The sequence below is a fragment of the Phalangium opilio genome, unplaced genomic scaffold, assembly GCF_054372755.1.
Source record: "Phalangium opilio isolate 3A_F unplaced genomic scaffold, DU_Popi_V2 ptg000217l_1, whole genome shotgun sequence".
NCBI classification, from domain to species: Eukaryota; Metazoa; Arthropoda; class Arachnida; order Opiliones; family Phalangiidae; genus Phalangium; species Phalangium opilio.
In genome coordinates this window covers 13,666,141-13,685,446 of record NW_028324218.1, presented here as the reverse complement: position 1 = coordinate 13,685,446, position 19,306 = coordinate 13,666,141, and the positions used below count along the sequence as shown (strand labels likewise).

Sequence of the window (19,306 nt, the reverse complement as noted above, 5' to 3'; positions counted from 1 at the left end):
ATATTGTTTCGGTATAGTTCGATTAATTGAAAATTGTTTCAGTATAGTTTGATTAATTGAAAATTGTTCGATTGCTTGACTATTGTTTCAGTATAGTTCAATTGCTTGACTATTGTTTCAGTATAGTTCAATTGCTTGACTATTGTTTCAGTATAGTTCAATTGCTTGACTATTGTTTCAGTATAGTTCAATTGCTTGACTATTGTTTCAGTATAGTTCAATTGCTTGACTATTGTTTCAGTATAGTTCAATTGCTTGACTATTGTTTCAGTATAGTTCAATTGCTTGACTATTGTTTCAGTATAGTTCAATTGCTTGACTATTGTTTCAGTATAGTTCAATTGCTTCACTATTGTTTCAGTATAGTTCAATTGCTTCACTATTGTTTCAGTATAGTTCAATTGCTTCACTATTGTTTCAGTATAGTTCAATTGCTTCACTATTGTTTCAGTATAGTTCAATTGCTTGACTATTGTTTCAGTATAGTTCGATTGCTTGACCACCGTCTCCTAATCCAAGCCCGTTCGCCATCCCAAAAACATTTTCAGAAGTGGATTTTTAATTCGCCAGTCTCTACCGCTAGAGGGGCGATTAACTATAGCTTTTACGTCACGGCGTGACGTAAGAGATTTTGAAAACGACCGTTATTTTCCTCTTTTTGAATTGGTTAATTCCTGTCTATGCTAGATTGGAGATCTTTGATATTTCAGATGAAAACTGCTAAAAGAATTAAACATGTTCCTATATTAAGTTTTCCATTTCAAATTTTAGTTTACTTTGTTTAATTTTCCTCACTTAATGAGGGAATTTCAAGTTAAACCACCGTTGTTAAACTACAGTTTTCAAATTCAAGGGTGAAATTGTACACAATTAGTTCATTTGTTTATCTTTGTTTTCCTAGATTATCCTGTATTTAGATATAATTTACTAATCAATAATCCTATAATTTACTAATCAATAATTTTATAATTTCCCTAATCAATAATCCTAAAATTTACTAATCAATAATCCTATAATTTACTAATCAATAATCCTATAATTTACTAATCGATAATCCTATAATTTACTAATCAATAATCCTATAATTTCCCTAATCAATAATCCTAAAATTTACTAATCAATAATCCTATAATTTACTAATCAATAATCCTATAATTTACAAATCAACAATCCTAAAATTTCCCTAATCACTTTTCTATAATTCATATGATTTTAATATTTAAATCCTATTTCCTCATCTAATTTGCATCTCAAATTCCAATTTCTCCCATTCAATTTCAAGACTTTCCCCTACTATATACTGAATTTAATCTTGGACTATTTCAAATTAATCATGATATGAGAAATATAATCAAATACTTATATCACTTTGGTCAAGGTTGTCCAACTAGTCGAAGAAAATGTATTGTGCGAATCTCGGATAAATCCCGCCACCTATTGGGATAAAATGCCATTCCTATACAACATAAAGTCCCCCCTAAAAATTTCACCGTGCACGGGCTTGGATTACATATAGGAGGCGGTGGCTAGACTATTGTTTCAGTATAGCTCGATTAATTGAAAATTGTTTCAGTATGGTTCTATTAAGTGAAAATTGTTTCGTTATAGTTCGATTAATTGAAAATTGTTTTAGTGTGAACAAAGTTCTTTATGAAGGCAGTTAAAGGTTCTCTAATATTCTTATCGAAATTACAATCGACAGAATCTTATATTAACACTTGAAAAAGATGAAGATGAAATGAAAAAAGCCTTGGCTGAAGCTGCGTTGAAAGATTCACAGCTTGTTTGTAGAGTAAATTTTTTGTCGAGGAGACTTGAAGTTTCCGCTGCATCGGAAAGTGATCTAAGAAAGGAAAATGAAGCTGTCAAAAAAGAGTTGTTGAGCCTCGAACTGAATAGTCTGGAGAAAATGAAATACTTACTACGATACAAGGTATGTTTAATTCCAAATATCATGTTTTTTAAGCCTATCATATTCTCCATAAGTATGAGTCAAAGGTATAGTTGCAATGAGCACGCATCCTTCATAATTGGTTAGAGGGACGCTGTATCTCGTAGATGGCCCTGATGGGCATCACTCACGCGGCGGTGTATGCATCGTAGAGTGGCGAAAGAGAATCACAGTAGACAATAGCTCATATTATTTTGTCTTATTGACAATGCCAATAGAGCTATCTCAGAAGCCTTATTGTGACGTCACCCATGCTATTTCCCCTTAGAGCCAAAGCGGTACCAAACATGGCCGCCCACTGTAAAAGCTAAGCCCATGACTGTTTTGCCTAGGCACTGACGTCACAACTGAGATAGCTCTATTGTATAAGCCCTAACGGTAAACCCATACTTAAGCGTTATAGGGTAATTAGGGTGATATGTATAGTTTGCCTTAGCGTGCTAATTGGCTGTGGTTATTTTAGGAGAGGGCTCATAGCAAAGTATTAAATTTGCAAAAGGCCTTGGATGATTCTATACCAGCGACAGAGCTGGAAATTGCAAATCGTAGCTTCCTAGATCTTAATACAAATTATCAAAAGCTGCTTCAAAAGCAAAATGAAGATAACTCGAAGTTTCAAGAATACCAAGAGAAAGAGGTAGGCCCAAGATCATTATTGCATTGTCCTGACGTTTATGAATGAAAAATTATGTTGATACATATATTGAAAACCTTTTTTCAGGAGCTAACCAAGAAATTAAAATTAGAATGTGATAAACTTAAAATAGATAATCGCCTCTTAAATGAGAAAGTCAAAATTCTTGGTAAGCACTTAAAAATTTTTACGAACTCTCTTACGTAACTGATAACCTTACAGAAAATCACGCAAGTATGGATGAAGCTAGTTTACAAAATGAACTACGAGTTACTTTGTTAAAGGAAGCCAATGAACGACAAAGAGCCGATCATCTTCTATTGCAACACGAGCAACTCAAACAAGTTTTTGATAGCATGGATACTAGAAATTCTGAACTGGAAAAGAAGTTTGCCGAGCTGACCAGAGAGGCAGTTGACATCAGAAACAGGGAAAGAATACTTAAAGAAAAGTTGAATGGTATGTGAGGGTGTTATGGGATGTTAAGCCAAATGTCCAGAAACCCCACTTGTACTGTTTACAATTGACGTGATACTTATAATTGTGGAAAGAAATGAGTTAAGGAACTGGATCTCTGACATATCTTTTAACTGTTCGAAAATTAGTTCAATAGGCTCATTTACAACACACAGCTGAATTAAACATTAGAATAGAAACATTATGTTACACTTAAAGCTAGAGATGGCCGATACCAGGCTTAACCCGATACCTATCGATACCGGTGCTGACATGTTCCGATACCGATCGATACCGGTGCTAACATGTTCCGATACCGATCGATACCAGGCTTAACCCGATACCGATCGATACCGGTGCTAACATGTTTCGATACCGATCGATACCGGTGCTAACATGTTTCGATACCGATCGATACCGGTGCTAACATGTTTCGATACCGATCGATACCGGTGCTAACATGTTTCGATACCGATCGATACCGGTGCTAACATGTTTCGATACCGATCGATACCGGTGCTAACATGTTTCGATACCGATCGATACCGGTGCTAACATGTTTCGATACCGATCGATACCGGTGCTAACATGTTTCGATACCGATCGATACCGGTGCTAACATGTTTCGATACCGATCGATACCAATATTTACTCACTATATATGATCCAAAACCCGATACTTCAACCGATACCGATATTTTTAGTAGGACAGTGCCATTTGCATATGCATTAAAAATACTAGAAAATAATTATAGAGTAGTTTCATGAATTATACTACCAAGTACAATGTTTAGAGGTGCTTCCAAAATAATATCACGGCTTATTGGCATTCATAAAAATGAGATATTATCACCATCAATACGTTACTGAAAGACCTAAAAATGTCATGTAGCGCCATCTAACGCGCATTTTAAACGAGTATCGGTTTAGCATCATATTAAACCAACCGATCCGATACTATCGGGTAACCCCCAGTATCGGTGCCGATACCGATATGGTACCGGTTCATCCCTACTTAAAGCCAATGTACGCTCCTTTGACGCTTCCAAACTTGCATGGTAATCTTCTCAGTCTTCTGCGCATTAAACTTAATTTGTCAATGGCAGCATGAACGAAATAGTGAACAATCACTATTTCGTTCATGATGGCAGGAACCGATGAGAACTCATTCTCGAGGGCGGAGCTGAAACTAGCCTTTACCTAGTTTAGCTAGCTAGTCAACTACGGCCCTCGACTATGGCGGCATCTAGTGGCATTTGTTTGAACTAAAGCACTGCCTTGCTAATTGCTTTAAAGGAGCCCATCCTAAATTTTTGTTTTAATAACTAGACATGAACTCGAGCAATACCGTCTAGATCACTTTGTTTTTACTAACGAAACGAACTTTTAATGAAATCAAAATATTTTAAGCGTTGAATGCTTTTCTTCAGACTTGATGACTACAGTACCGATTGTAATTGAAATTCTTGGTACTTGTATTCATATATAAAAATTGTACGCTTATTTCCCTTATTTTAAGTGGTGACTACAAACAGGCGTTATTCTATTTTACATTAGATTGTGTCAGTAATGAAATATACAACGCCTTGAACGCAAAAGTGAGCGAGTTAGAATGCAAAGGATTGAGGTTAAGAGAAGATGCTGATCGCTATAAGGCAGCTTTGGAATCTGCAAAGTATCAAATACAAACAGTTGAAAGATTCAGGGAAGTTACCGAAAAAGAACTGGAAATGACAAGGAATTTACTCTTGGATATGCAAGCTTCTAGTGACGAGAAGCTATCATCTGGTAAGTCTTCATCAAGGGGCTGATCACTCTTCATTTGTCAGCTCTATACGCGAAATGGTGCATAGTCTTTAAAGGGACTGTAAAGAAGGCATTGGCGGGTGGCTAAAAATTATTTGAAATACATCAGAGCCACGTGGCTGAGGAGAGGCGTGGTTCAAAGAAGCTTAGTTCGTTTTATTTCGAAAACTACCACTTCATGGAATTGGCGCTGCAATCTCGCGAAAAACAAGGACTAGATGTCAAGTTCCACTCTATGAGGAGTCTTTGTATCTTGGTATCACGTGATGTCTGTATTTCAAATAATTTTTGATGCCTTCTTTCAGAGAAAATTTACAATAAGGAGTGGAAACTGAGGAATATAATGTAGCTCAAAAATCGCGTGATCAACAAAACTCGCCAGGTCTATTTCCGGTATGAAATTTTGTGGCCCCTCCCTCCGGGGTGGGTCTAGAATGTTGCGGGAGGGTCTCTAGGGGAGATGGACACTACCTTTTTAGCGGAAGGGAAACGTCTGACTAAAAATATCTCCAGAGGGCGCCAGTCGCACTCGAAATTGCGAACCCTTATTGGGTAATTGTACAACCAATAGTGTTTGAGGCAAACTTTAAAATTAAAGGAGAGTCATGTGACCGGAAAATTACCAGGCCAGTTTAAGCGACGCAGCCTACTTGTTTGAGCTACATTGTATTTAGCACGGCCAAGGGCAAGAGCTTCCACTCCCTATTATAAATTCTCTCTGCTTCTTTGCAGTTCCTTTTAAACCCGCATAATACTGCTATAGTCTCGACGTACTCGGCATAGTGTAAACGTGCTAGGCATTATAAATCTAAAAGCACTCGACGGTATCTTAAAGCTACTCGACGCGTTGCGAAAGCTACTCGACATAATCGGTGCAATCTGAACATACACTTCGTATTCAAATCGGACTGGGCGCGTTTTAAACAGAATCATGTATTCTAAACGGACTTTGTGTACTCTTGATGTAAACCGCGCAATCTGTGCGTTCCGCGTAGCGTAATTTGCGTACTCATGGTTTAAGCCAAATAATCTTCGCGTACGGATAGACTACATAATCGGTGTCCATTCAAATTTAAAATTATCACCCCCTAGATATAAATATGGCCAAAAGTGTACACACAAACACTCTAGTAGGCGATTTTTATTAAAAATTAATAAATTTTATTAATATTGTCTACAGGTAATTTGCACAGACAAATCATAGGTTTTCAACTTAGTGAAACCAAGTTGCAACAAGAACTAAACGCTGTGAAACAAAAATTGGATCAAAGTGAAAAACGGAACCAAAACCTCCAGAAAAAGTATATACTACATAATATAATGCTTTAATTGCTTGTATTAATGCAACATTATTAAAAATTAGGTGTGTTGACAAAGAAGACGAAGTGTACAATATTCATAGCCAAGCTAGAAGCAAAATACAGCTCCTGACTAGAATACTTTTCGAACTGCGACGGCAATTTTCTTCGTCAATTCCAATTGTTAAACAAGAGGAGTTGATGAAGGAAGTTAAGAATCTCAATAATGAGAGGAATAATTTGCGAAAAGAATTGGAAAAAGTTAAAGAGGAAAACTTCAAGATTGACGAGGACAAAATGAAGCTAAGCGTAAAACTTCAATCTGCTAAGGAGTTGATTCAGACACTGAAATCTGGGTCTTCAGTTGAAAAGATTATGGATTGGCATAAAAGGTAAGGGTTTCTTGGTTTTTTTTTGTTTTTTTTTCAATTATAAATATTAAGAGTTTATTACACCTAAGACCATTAACAACCCCCGGGACTCGCAACGCAAGCTTTCTAATTTGCGTGGTTTTCTGTTACGCGCGATCCTAGCGACCCTCGCCGCCTCGCGGTATATTGAGGAAACTTTTAGGGGGTACCGAATTTCCGGATTACAGGTTCCTCTTTGCCATTTAAAAATGGCGGATCACGACGATGAAGACGAGAATGAAAATGTTAACGTGTACATATTTTTTTAACTACCATATTGCAGATATCAAGCTAATTTAGCGGTATGTTATTTTGCTATTTTATCATAATCATACATTAAACCGTTGCGGCTTCGGCCTCCGAATTTAGAATAAGACGATCTTATTTCTATTCAGAGCTGTGCTAATTAATTAGTTAGCTAATTGAATTTCTAATTAATTAGCAACATTTACTAATTAAAAATGGTAATTGAATTTTAATTACGTTAGTGCTAATTGAGAAGTAATTCTAATTAATTAGTATGAGTCGGAAAGGTAATTATCTAATTAAAATTTTATTAGATTTAGGATTAACTAATTAGCCAATTGGATTTTCAATTAATCTTTTACGCCAATTTGTTGTAAAAAATCGAGGAATTAACTCTTGATTCATCTATTTGAATATGAAAAAGCCTTATTATGTCGATGAGGAAACTTAGTGCTACTCTAAATTTTTAGCTCCTCAAACATGAGAGAATACTAGTACTAGTAGAAAATTTCGTAGTTCGCTACTGCCGCAATTTCGAAACTTCGACTGTTTTACCTCTCGAATTAATAATTCATGGCTTCCGTAACCGTTTTTCAATGGCATTAAAACATTAAACATGGGCACTTTTAAACTTTTATGTTTACTCACGTTTCTCTTTTACCTTAATTAGAAAATAGTAATTCTATTTAATTAGTTTGATAAATAAATGTCTAATTTCTAATTGAATTGAATTAGTTTCTATGTCTAATTGCTAACTGGCTAATTAATTACTTCATAAATATTTTCCTAATTGCTAATTGGCTAGTTAATTAGTTCATAAATATTTCCCTAATTGCTAATTCTAATTCAATTACTTGTCAGCTAATTAGCACAGCTCTGTTTCTATTTTTAAGCGATATCCGGAACCGGAAGTTCTGTATACCCTATAAGTTTCTATCCGTTGCCGCTTGGTGGCACCCTTGTTGCGCAAAAACAGCCGTAACTCCTAGAGGCAGAAATTTCAATACGTGGATCTTATTGCGTTGCGAGTCCCGGCCCCGGGGGTTTTTAATGGTCTTAGATTACACCCAAAGTACTTAAGTAATAGGCCATTCCGCAAAGGTTTTTAGACTTGAGGCAACTTGTTTTATAGGCCCCGTCACGCGCATAACAATCAGATAAAACGTCGAGGCGTCTCATGTGTATGATCTCATATCATACACAGGAATCAGTTGAAAGGCACAACCCTACGTAAACACAAAGAATTATGGAATTATTTTGTTGAGATACAGAGGCAGTTATGACCCCCAAGAATACGTCCTTGCCAGAAATTACTTACATAGGTTGTGTTTTTGCACTGTACTCATTTGTCACTAGTTCCTCGTAACACCAGGAGTATCCCTTACCCAAAAATAGACCTCCAAGTATTGCCTAAAATTAGTCCAATATAGACCTGCTATTTATTTATATTTCACGTTGACTGTTTACGTAAAAATTACCTGACTTAGTCTTGATTGTCATTTGTGATAAGAGTCATATTATCACTCGTTATAAACCTGTGTGACACCTGATCACTCATTTTTCACTAGACATACGTGACACATAATCAGTGTTAATCACCCATTATTGACCCGAGAGACAGCCAACATAAGTGACACATTATCACCCATTATTGACCCAAAAGACACCCGACATACGTGACACATTATCACCCGTTATTGACCCGAGATTTAAAATAATCACCCGAGATGACAGATAATTAATCACCCGTTATTGACCCAAAAGCCACCCGACTCGAGGTGACAAATAATCACCCGTTATTGACCCAAAAGCCACTCGACATGAGTGACAAATAATCACCCGCTATTAACCCAAAAGACACCCGACATGAGTGATACATTATCACCCGTTATTTACTCGAGATGGCAAATAATCACCCCTTATTGACCCGAAAGCCACCCGACATGAGTGAAAAATAATCACCCCTTATTGACCCAAAAGCCACCCGACATGAGTGAAAAATAATCACTCGTTATTGACCCGAAAGCCACCCGACATGAGTGAAAAATAATCACCCCTTATTGACCCAAAAGCCACCCGACATGAGTGAAAAATAATCACTCGTTATTGACCCGAAAGACGCCTGAAATGAGTGACACATTATCACCCGTTATTGACCCGAGATGACAAATAATCACCCCTTATTGACCCGAAAGCCACCCGACATGAGTGAAAAATAATCGCCCCTTATTGACCCAAAAGCCACCCGACATGAGTGAAAAATAATCACTCGTTATTGACCCGAAAGACGCCTGAAATGAGTGACACATTATCACCCGTTATTGACCCGAGATGACAAATAATCACCCCTTATTGACCCGAGATGACAAATAATCACCCGTTATTGACCCGAGATGACAAATAATCACCCGTTATTGACCCGAGATCACAAATAATCACCCGTTATTGACCCGAGATGACAAATAATCACCCGTTATTGACCCGAGATGACAAATAATCACCCGTTATTGACCCGAGATGACAAATAATCACCCGTTATTGACCCGAGATCACAAATAATCACCTGTTATTGACCCGAGATCACAAATAATCACCTGTTATTGACCCGAGATCACAAATAATCACCTGTTATTGACCCGAGATCACAAATAATCACCTGTTATTGAACCAAAAGCCACCCGAGATGAGTGACAAATAATCACTTGCCATGGACCCGAAAGACACCCGACATGAATGACAAATAATCGCCCGTTATTGACCCGACGTACGTGACAAATTATCTCTTGCAACAGACCTGGGATACACCTGATAAAAGTGACAAATTTTGGCTTGCGATAGACCTGAGATACACCTTAAATAGTTGATATTATATCACTAATTTATCTGAAATACACCCAATATAAGTGACACGCGAAGGTTCTCCCCCATTCGGCTGTACCCAAAATTCAAATGTCCCATTCAAACGAAACCCCGCATGTGGGCGGTTTTCGAAAAATATGGACGGTGTCAAGTGGCTGCACTTAACGATAATTGAACATTGCATCGATATCCACGATTGATTTAAGAATCCGAGGACGCAATGATCGATTCATTCAATTACGAGATACTGGCTTATCTATCATTATGGGAAATGTAAAATAAGGCATACTACGAAATTGGTCATCTGTTATTACGCTTAAATGATAATTAAAACGAAAAAAATATATTTATTTCTCAGCTAACAAACTTAATGAAAACGACTTCTGATCTTGTCTTTCATTTTTATTCAAAATCTTTATTATAATACGAATTAAAGGAAGCACTATCATACCAAGATAGGGCCGAATAAATGACACAAATGATATCACCTGTTATTGATCTGAGATAAACCTGAGATAAATGATAATGTATCACTCGCTATTGATCTAAGCATATGTTACTTCTGATCTAAGTGATATCACTCGTTAGTGATCTGAGATACACCCGACATAAATGAAAATTTGTCACTCGTTAGTGATCTGAGATACACCCGACATAAATGAAAATTTGCCACTCGTTAGTGATCTGAGATACACCCGACATAAATGAAAATTTGTCACTCGTTAGTGATCTGAGATACACCCGACATAAATGTAAATTTGCCACTCGTTAGTGATCTGAGATACACCCGACATAAATGAAAATTTGTCACTCGTTAGTGATCTGAGATACACCCGACATAAATGTAAATTTGCCACTCGTTAGTGATCTGAGATACACCCGACATAAATGAAAATTTGTCACTCGTTAGTGATCTGAGATACACCCGACATAAATGTAAATTTGCCACTCGTTAGTGATCTAAGATACACCCGACATAAATGAAAATTTGCCACTCGTTAGTGATCTAAGATACACCCGACATAAGTGAAAATTTGTCACTCGATAGTGATCTGTGATACACCTGTCAAAACTGATGTTTCACTCCTTATTGATCTGAGATACATCTGACATAATAGATAATTTATCACTCGCTATTCAACTGAGTAACACCAAAGGTTACACCAAACATAAATGTTAAAACATTAATTCGTTTAAGTGTGTGACATATATCAGTTACTGAATTTCGGGTGAATATCGAATCTCCAATATTCACTATGGTTTATATGTTGGTGATTCTTGGATGAATCGCGGACCTCACTTTAATTCTTGAATGTTTCTGACGAGCGCAGCTAGTATATCTCTGGTGAAAATTGAATGTGTAATATTCACCAACCTCAGTACATAAATGGTAATTTATCAGTCGCTATTGATCTGAAATACACCTGGCATGAATGATAATTTGTCACCCATTATTGATCTGAGATAAACCTGGCATGAATGATAATTTGTCACCCATTATTGATCTGAGATGCACTTGACATAAATGATAATTTGTCACCCATTATTGATCTGAGATGCACTTGACATAAATGATAATTTGTCACCCATTATTTATCTGAGATGAACTTGACATAAATGAAAATGTATCACTTTCTATTAATATGAGATACAAGTGATAATTTATCACTCGCTGTAGATCTGAGATACACCAGACATAAATGATAAACCATTGATCCACGTATATGCAGTTGGTGAATTTCGGGTGAATATCGAATCTTCAATATTCGCTACGTTTCATATAAGTTACTGTTGGTGGTTCTTGGATTCACGAATGTTTGTGATCTGCGCGGCTGGTGTAATTCGGGTGAATATTAAATGTCCAATATTCAACAAGGTGTACATAAACCCAGTGAAGTGTTACTTGTTGTCAGATATTCATCCGACATGCCCTCACTGAGTTCTTAACAAACAGTATCGACAGAGCCCCGAAGTGATTTTTGGATGTTATTCACCTGATATTGCTATCAGGAACCCTCATTTCATAAAGGCTTTGCCTTGAACGTGACCGATATCCATGGGTATATATAAGTGATGCGAGTGTCACCCATGAATCACCTTGAGTATGAAAAGCCATCTAACGTGACACTTTAAAGAGCTGGTATTCACTAATGAAATACTTCTCAAACACAAGTGATAATCATTGACACGTTGTGTCACGTAATATTCACTTGTACTTGGTAACAATCACGTGAAATTCATGTAATATCTACCTATTTATCATGCAATATTTTAGTAAGGGATATAATACTATCCCCTTCTGGTAACACAGACAGTTAAGTATTTATGTTTCAGCTGTATTCTAATGTTCAAAATTAAATAACCAAATCAAGAGTCCGGACGAAATTTTTTTTTTTAAATCCCTGACTTCTCCAGCTTATCCTTGAGCGTGTTAAGGTATTTGCCAGAGAGCACTTCATCACACCTAGCCCATATTTGGCATTGCTCGAAGTATGGTTTGGTATACCAAACAAAATTCCTGACGTTTTAGCATGAATCTATATAACTATGAATATACAGCTCTATCATATGCCCCTTCTATCATGTCGATTTGGTTTGGGTGTTACCCTCCTAGCTTTGACGCCTTTTGCGTAGCTCTAATAGCCAATCACGAGACAAGAGGAAGTGACGTTTCTCCCGCTCCTAACACTAGCAGACACGTGACTGATGTCTCCTTTCGCTAAGCCCCGCCCAAACCTTATCGAGAGGTTAGACAGCGTAACGCAGCTGTATATTCATAGTTATAGATTCATGGTTTTAGGATAAAACTTTTATTAGAGTAGTGTCGGTAGAGAGCGGAGTAGACTGTGTATCCCTCCCTCTAGGCGCGCTTTTGTAAGAGAGGATACTGTACGCGCCTGGTAGGGGGGATGACACTGAGCTAAGAGATAGAAGGGTATGACGTTTGCATACGTAGAACTGACATTACTCTATACCAGACTTTTTTTCCCCTAATTTCCGAATCGCTAACTTATCCAGGTTATCCGTACGATTAATTTTCAGGATTGAAGTGGTTCAGATGAGAGAAATTCACTCGAAACGACTCGCTGAAAGATATTCCAGTCAAAGCGATACTTTGAAAGAGCTTGTAAATCGATTGGAAGCAAAAATCCTTCGATTGGAAGAACGAAACCTCAGACTAGAGTCCCAACTTAGAGAGCAAGAATTGGAAATTGATGCTAGGAACTTGGAATTTTTAGGAGGGCTCTCTTCAAATAGGCTTCAAAGTGTTTCAACTCGAAGTGAAGCTAGAGAACCTCAAGAAGAATTAGTTCAAATTGAAGAAAGCCTCAATGGAGATTCAATTCACGAGCAAGAAGCTTTGAATGAATTGCCATTAGAAGAAGACTCCGTTTTAAGTGAAGCGTTAGAATCGTCAGTCTCTGCGAGTGAAGTTCGAGCACTTAGAGAGGTATGTTTATTTAAGCAATTAAGCCTTGGCTATGGTTTAGTTTAATAAAGATCCACTAGATGGCATCTAGTAGATGCTCCCATTGTCAAGGGGTGGAGTTTACTATCCTGTTAAGCTTTTGATTGGTTCCTGCCTTTGGCAAGGTTAAATTATTGTGCAGATTATTATAGCCAGCTCAGGGCTGTGCGGGTCCAGATTTTTGGTGTCGGGTAAACTTCGGGTAATAGAAAATTTTACCCGCGTGTATCGGGTCCAATTTTCAATTACCCTTCGGGTCCTCGGGTCCTGCAAAATCCCCAAAATTTGCTTTCGGGTCCAATTCGGGTCTTTGTTTTTCCTTACAGTCCGATTAAAAGCTAGATTTCAAAGCTGAGCCATTATATAATTATAGTGTAATTCATTCAACAATATTAATTAATAACTTGTAACTAATTAAGTTATTTAATCATGAAAGGCAGAAATATTGAAACATGCTCGGTAACGTCATGAACTGGACCCGTGGGGGTTTTGTCAGACTCGGCGGGTATTGGCAAAGGCTTAAAATTGGGACTCGGGTACTCTCACACCCCTGAAAAAAATAAATGATCCCTTATTACAAAATAATTAGCATTTAATTTGTCTTAAAACGAGGACTACTGCGCATGCCGCCATTGGTTTAGTGGCGTCTGCTAAATCGAACCTTAAAGAACGGCCTTTTTCTAAATTTTAAAGGAAAAGGATTTAAAAGAATAAAATGATCTCTTATTACAAAATAATTGGAATTTAATTGGTCTAAAAACGAGGACTACTGCGCCTTCCGCCATTGGGTTAGTGGTTTCTGCTAGCCAGAACCCCTTACCATTACGGGATTGGTTGAATCTTGAATTCACATAGGCTGAGAGGGGTAAGTGGTTCTATTTAGCAGACGCAACTAATCCAATGTCGGCAGACCGGGCGCAGTAGTCCACGTTTTTTAGACTATATATTTTTTTTAATATGTTTCCTTTAATATGTAGAAGAAGTCCGTTCTTTTAAGGTACAATGGAATATTACCTGAACTTTTCCTATAAGAATATTTCGCTTTTTGATATACTATTTCCATGAATCTATATAACTATGAATATACAGCTGCGTTATGCTGTCTAACCTCTCGGTAAGGTTTGGGCGGAACTTAGCGAAAGGAGACATCAGTCACGTGTCTGCTAGTGTTAGGAGCGGGAGGGGGAGTCCGGGGGTGTGTATATTCGAAACGTCACTTCCTTTTGTCTTGTGATTGGCTATTAGAGCTACGCAAAACGCGTCAAAGCTAGGAAGGTAACACTCAAACCAAATCGACATGATAGAAGGGGCATATGACAGAGCTGTATATTCATAGTTATATAGATTCATGCTATTTCTAATTGTTTGTCTGTTTGTTTGCGCAGACTGTAGCTAATCTAGAAAGACGTCTTAAAGGAGCTGAAGATGCATTGAAATCGAGGGAAGAAGCCTTAAATGACTTAATAGCCCGAATGCCAACTAGCCTGAACACCGCGCCTTCATTGCAAACATCGCAGAGCCCCGAAGTTCAACTGGTGGACTATTTCGAAGCGAAACAGAATCTGAGTGTCGCCCAAACTACCATAGATTGTTTGCAGGCTCGCTTGAACCAAAAAGAGGAAAGTATTACGCGTTATCAAGAACTTCTCAATAAACTGAAAGATGATACGGTATCGCAAAAGCTGCATTATGAACGAGAATTGTTGGAACTGCAGAGTAAACTTCAAAGTGCGCAGAGAGATTACGTTCTTTCCAAAACCAAAAATGCCTCGGATGCTGATGATAAAAAGTTGCTGATGCAGGAACTGAACTCTAGTCTAGTGAGGAATTTTCATGGGTTTTTTTACGCAATATGATCATTGTTCATACAAACCGGGAAAACCAGGAAAAATCAGGGAAATAAATAGTTGACAAAAACCTCAGGGAAATTTCGAATTTTTAGTAAAATTCATCGAAATCAGCGAACTTTGCGTCAAACAGGGGCCGAGTAATTGAGCAAAATGTTCATAAACATACCCTGCATAGGATTAACATTACACAAAACTTTGGAGGCTCATAACTCTGGTTCTACTAGAGATAAGGGGATGTCCTTCGAGTATGTTATAGTCTTATCTGCCCCTCTCCAACAATACTATAAACTTGGGCTTTCGTCAAACAGGGGCCGAGTAATTAAGCAAAATGTTCATAAACATACGCGCCATAGGTTTAACATTACAGTATAGAGAGCTTTCAGTTGGAGGAGTAACTGAGTCTCGTGACATAATTTTCGCTGCCATATTGGTGGGTTTAAAGCAGGAATGAAGCTGAGACCACCCAATATGGCTACCAGAACAGAATGGTAAGGCTTGGGACGGTTTGACGTACTACTATCTCATTTGAAAGCTCTCTATACTTTGGAGGCTCATAACTCTGTTATATTAGAGATACGGGCATGTCCTTTGATTATGTAATAGTCATATTGCCCCCCCCCTCCTCCTTCGTTAACATTTTCTCAATAGGATACTCCATATACGGGAAAAACCTGGAACATTCAGGGAAGTATGTGGGGAAAAACCTGGAACATTCAGGGAAGTATGTGGGGAAAAACCTGGAACATTCGGGGAAGTATGTGGGGAAAAACCTGGAACATTCGGGGAAGTATGTGGGGAAAAACCTGGAACATTCGGGGAAGTATGTGGGGAAAAACCTGGAACATTCAGGGAAGTATGTGGGGAAAAACCTGGAAAATTCGGGGAAGTATGTGGGGAAAAACCTGGAAAATTCGGGGAAGTATGTGGGGAAAAACCTGCAACATTCAGGGACATTTGTTTTCCAAAAGTTGTATGAACCCTGTATATGACACTAGCATAAATTAATGAGATACGTTCCATCTTCTATCTTCCTTAGCTTTCGAAAGTAACAGAGCTTGAAGAATCAATGGATATCAATCAGACAAAACTATCTGGTCTCATGAAACAATTAAACGTAGCTCAACAAGAAACAGTTGAGTGGAAAATCAAAGCTAACAATTTGACGGAAAAACTTGAAGAACAGGAGAGGTATGTCTTGCTTTTAATATTCTTTCAGAGCCTTACATGTACTCTTTATACGTTTTATTTTTTTAGAATTAAGCAAGAGCTGTATTTAAGGCTGCAAGGTGTGGAAGAAGTAAAGAGGCACCAACAGATGATACAAGTTCTGAATCGAAATTTCGAGGAACAAATCGGCAATCAGCCAGCTCAAGTTATTCAACTGAAACTCATACTGAAAGACCTTAAAAATCAGATTTATGGCAAGGAAAAACAATTGAATGTAAGCTAGTGCAAATAATATTTGATTTTCATAACAGCACTCTTACGCGTTTCATTTAAAACTATGTGGGTTCGCGCTCCTAATGCAATGGTGACGTAGCGCTCCAGCCTTTTAAGTTAACGTACTGGATATGTGAACCTTCATCAGGTTGGTCTATATTAGTTTCCAGACTTGAAATGGTGGCCGCCGTACACCGACTACTTAATCTTAGATTACAGTAAGGGTTACGCCCAGAGTAAGGCGATTTATGCCGAGATTAGGGCGCGATTAAAGCCAGATTACGCCTAGAATATCGCGAGAATATTGCGAGAATATGACCACCGAAAATATATCGAGATTACGTTGAGAATAAGGCGAGGTTATGGCGCCGTTATTTCGAGATTACGCCGAGATTATGGCGCCGTTATTTCGAGATTACGCCGAGATTATGGCGCCATTATTTCGAAATTACGCCGAGATTATGGCGCCATTATATCGAGATTACACCGAGATTATGGCGCCATTATTTCGAGATTATGCCGAGATTATGGCACCATTACAGTAACTTAATTCAATATTCAAGCTGCGTGTACAATAATTGCACAGAATGATCAATCCCGCGAAGGTTAATTAGAGTGACGATTTTCAAAGCGTCATTACTCTATTAAGAATGAAAAATGATATAACTAAATCAAAATAATAATAATAATAATATCCCAGGAACTTATCAACGCAATTGGGAAATTGAGATCTGAAATGCAATATATGAGAAGGACATCAATTAAACAGGCGGATACACACGAATCTCTAAGTCAGCCTGATAGATCAATACAATCAATCAATCAAGTGCAATTTGACAAGCCGGAAACTGTCACTAAAATTGAGACAAAAGATAAAGAAACTCAAACTTCAACTGATTTAAAATATAAAGAACATCAGGTTAAATTTCAATTCATTGATTATAAGTGGACTCGTTGTAACATAAGTTTGACACTGATTACTGAGAGCTTGTCGTAGTTGAAACGACATAGATTCTCATAAAGCAACGCCTGGTAAAACGCTGCTGGGCCTTAGTATCGACTAATTGGGTAGGAGGACTGCAAAACCGCGTGTAGTCAATTATCAAGTCGTTCTAGAACTAACTGAATTAGGGCTGTATAGGAAGTGTCATACTTATGGAACATATCTTATAAACTTATGGAGTGGCTATAATTATCACTTATGACTTCAGGATAAAATCCACAATTTGGAAAAAGCGCGAGAAAATTTGAAAAAGCAGATAAATTCAAGGGATGAAAGAATAAGTGAACTTGCTGTTGAACTGGATGCATTACGGATGAACTCGGGTTAGTATATTTTTAATCGACGAAGTACAACGGCGTGTTGAGGTGTGGACTGATGTGCAGTTGACCTGCCCGCTAAGCCCGGCAAAGGTTAATTCTGATTGGTTACTGCTTTTGTCAAGATAAATTTGGTTTGTAGAAGATAGCCGGTAAGTTAGGAGTTAGCATTGCTTTAAAGCAAGCGGGTTTAGCTTGACGAAGGCTAGTGGGCGGGATTTATAAGTGCACTTATAAATCCCGCCCAGAAATGTCTCCTGCCTTTGCCAAGTCAAAACTGGAGCTCGTAAGGAAGGTCAACTTGTAGGGGATCCACTGGACCCACGCTTTGCTTTAAAATCTGTCATTGACTAATAAAGTAATGCAAATTGTGTTTCTTTTAGATCAAAATGACGACTTTTTGGAGAAAACCCTTAAAGAAAATGAAGATATGAAAAGGCGACTGGAAAGAGCTCGACCACCTACTTCAAATGTACGTCAAAACTGTTCTTAGAAATCAGTTGGCATCAGGAGTGAACTGCCCACTAGAGGTGTAAATTGTGTAATATGACTGACGTTAAATAATGGGTTCACTCCTGAGGTCATGAGTTGTTGATGGTGTTAAGAAATACATGCATTTCAGGCTCCAGTTGAAGAGAATGGTGTTGAAGAAGTTTCGGAGCTGAAGGAACAGATTCGATTTTTAGAGGAACTAATACGTCGTCATGAACCACCGGAAAAGCCTTATGTTGAGGATGAGAAAGCGCAAAAAGTAATTAGTATATTCTTAATACTTGCGTAGTAGACTTGCACAGGATTTGATGTGGTCCAGTCCACGGTTTTCCACCCCATGCATAAGTACTGTAATGCATAACTATTACAGTACCTCTGTACCTCATCAACAGTGTCTTCCCATAAATTCAAATAAGCAGTGTAGCAAATCCATCATTCTTGTTTTATTTTGTATCTTTTCGTAGTCAAGGGAAGAACTTATTCGTTGGGAAGAGAGTAAAAAGTGGCAACAAACTACTGAGCGATTAAAAAGTAAGCTGAAAGAGAAAGAACATGAAGTGGAATCACTTGAGAAGTCGAACAAAACACTGCGAGATCAGGTAAAGAAATTAACCTTTTGTAATTGTTTCATTAATGGTGATTTCAAGCGGTTAGAGGAGTTTGCATTGAATATTTTGTCGCTAAAATTCTATTTATAATTTCTAATAACGTGGAATACAATATGGTTTAATTATACTTCAAGAGAGGTTATTTTTGTTTTATTTTATCAGTCACTATGACCAATTAACGTTATCAGAAGTATATAATACCAAGCCACCAATCGCGGATTATGGCGTTTTTCTAAAATTTAGGCTTACGCCCCTGATGAAATTAAGCACCATCTTACCTTCAAGATCATAACAAGAAGTGATATCTAGTTTATTAGGGAGAAGGTACAAGTTGCCTAAGTATTCGCGCGCCATAGTCCCAGTCCCCCTTTCAAAATACAAGGGGGGGGACGTAAAAGGAGGCCAGGCTATTTCGCCTCTCCTCAGTCAGAAAATACGTAATTTTCGTCATTCGCGTCGCGCTGACG

General features: G+C 37.8%; 1 protein-coding gene across 2 annotated transcripts in view; it reads left to right on the top strand.

Annotated features, from left to right (window-relative positions):
* Positions 1-19,306, top strand: part of LOC149616715 (centrosomal protein of 290 kDa-like) — a 56,715-nt gene that overhangs the window by 21,271 nt on the left and 16,138 nt on the right. For both annotated transcript variants that reach the window (XM_089857239.1, XM_089857240.1), the window contains exons 20-35: positions 1,703-1,933; positions 2,415-2,588; positions 2,673-2,754; positions 2,808-3,044; positions 4,599-4,829; positions 6,028-6,148; positions 6,211-6,537; positions 12,703-13,111; positions 14,515-14,949; positions 16,016-16,167; positions 16,234-16,420; positions 17,120-17,338; positions 17,631-17,745; positions 18,123-18,211; positions 18,362-18,490; positions 18,696-18,830. In XM_089857239.1, the coding sequence (XP_089713365.1) occupies positions 1,703-1,933; positions 2,415-2,588; positions 2,673-2,754; positions 2,808-3,044; positions 4,599-4,829; positions 6,028-6,148; positions 6,211-6,537; positions 12,703-13,111; positions 14,515-14,949; positions 16,016-16,167; positions 16,234-16,420; positions 17,120-17,338; positions 17,631-17,745; positions 18,123-18,211; positions 18,362-18,490; positions 18,696-18,830 (3,273 nt within the window). The remainder of the gene's footprint in view (positions 1-1,702; positions 1,934-2,414; positions 2,589-2,672; positions 2,755-2,807; positions 3,045-4,598; positions 4,830-6,027; positions 6,149-6,210; positions 6,538-12,702; positions 13,112-14,514; positions 14,950-16,015; positions 16,168-16,233; positions 16,421-17,119; positions 17,339-17,630; positions 17,746-18,122; positions 18,212-18,361; positions 18,491-18,695; positions 18,831-19,306) is intronic.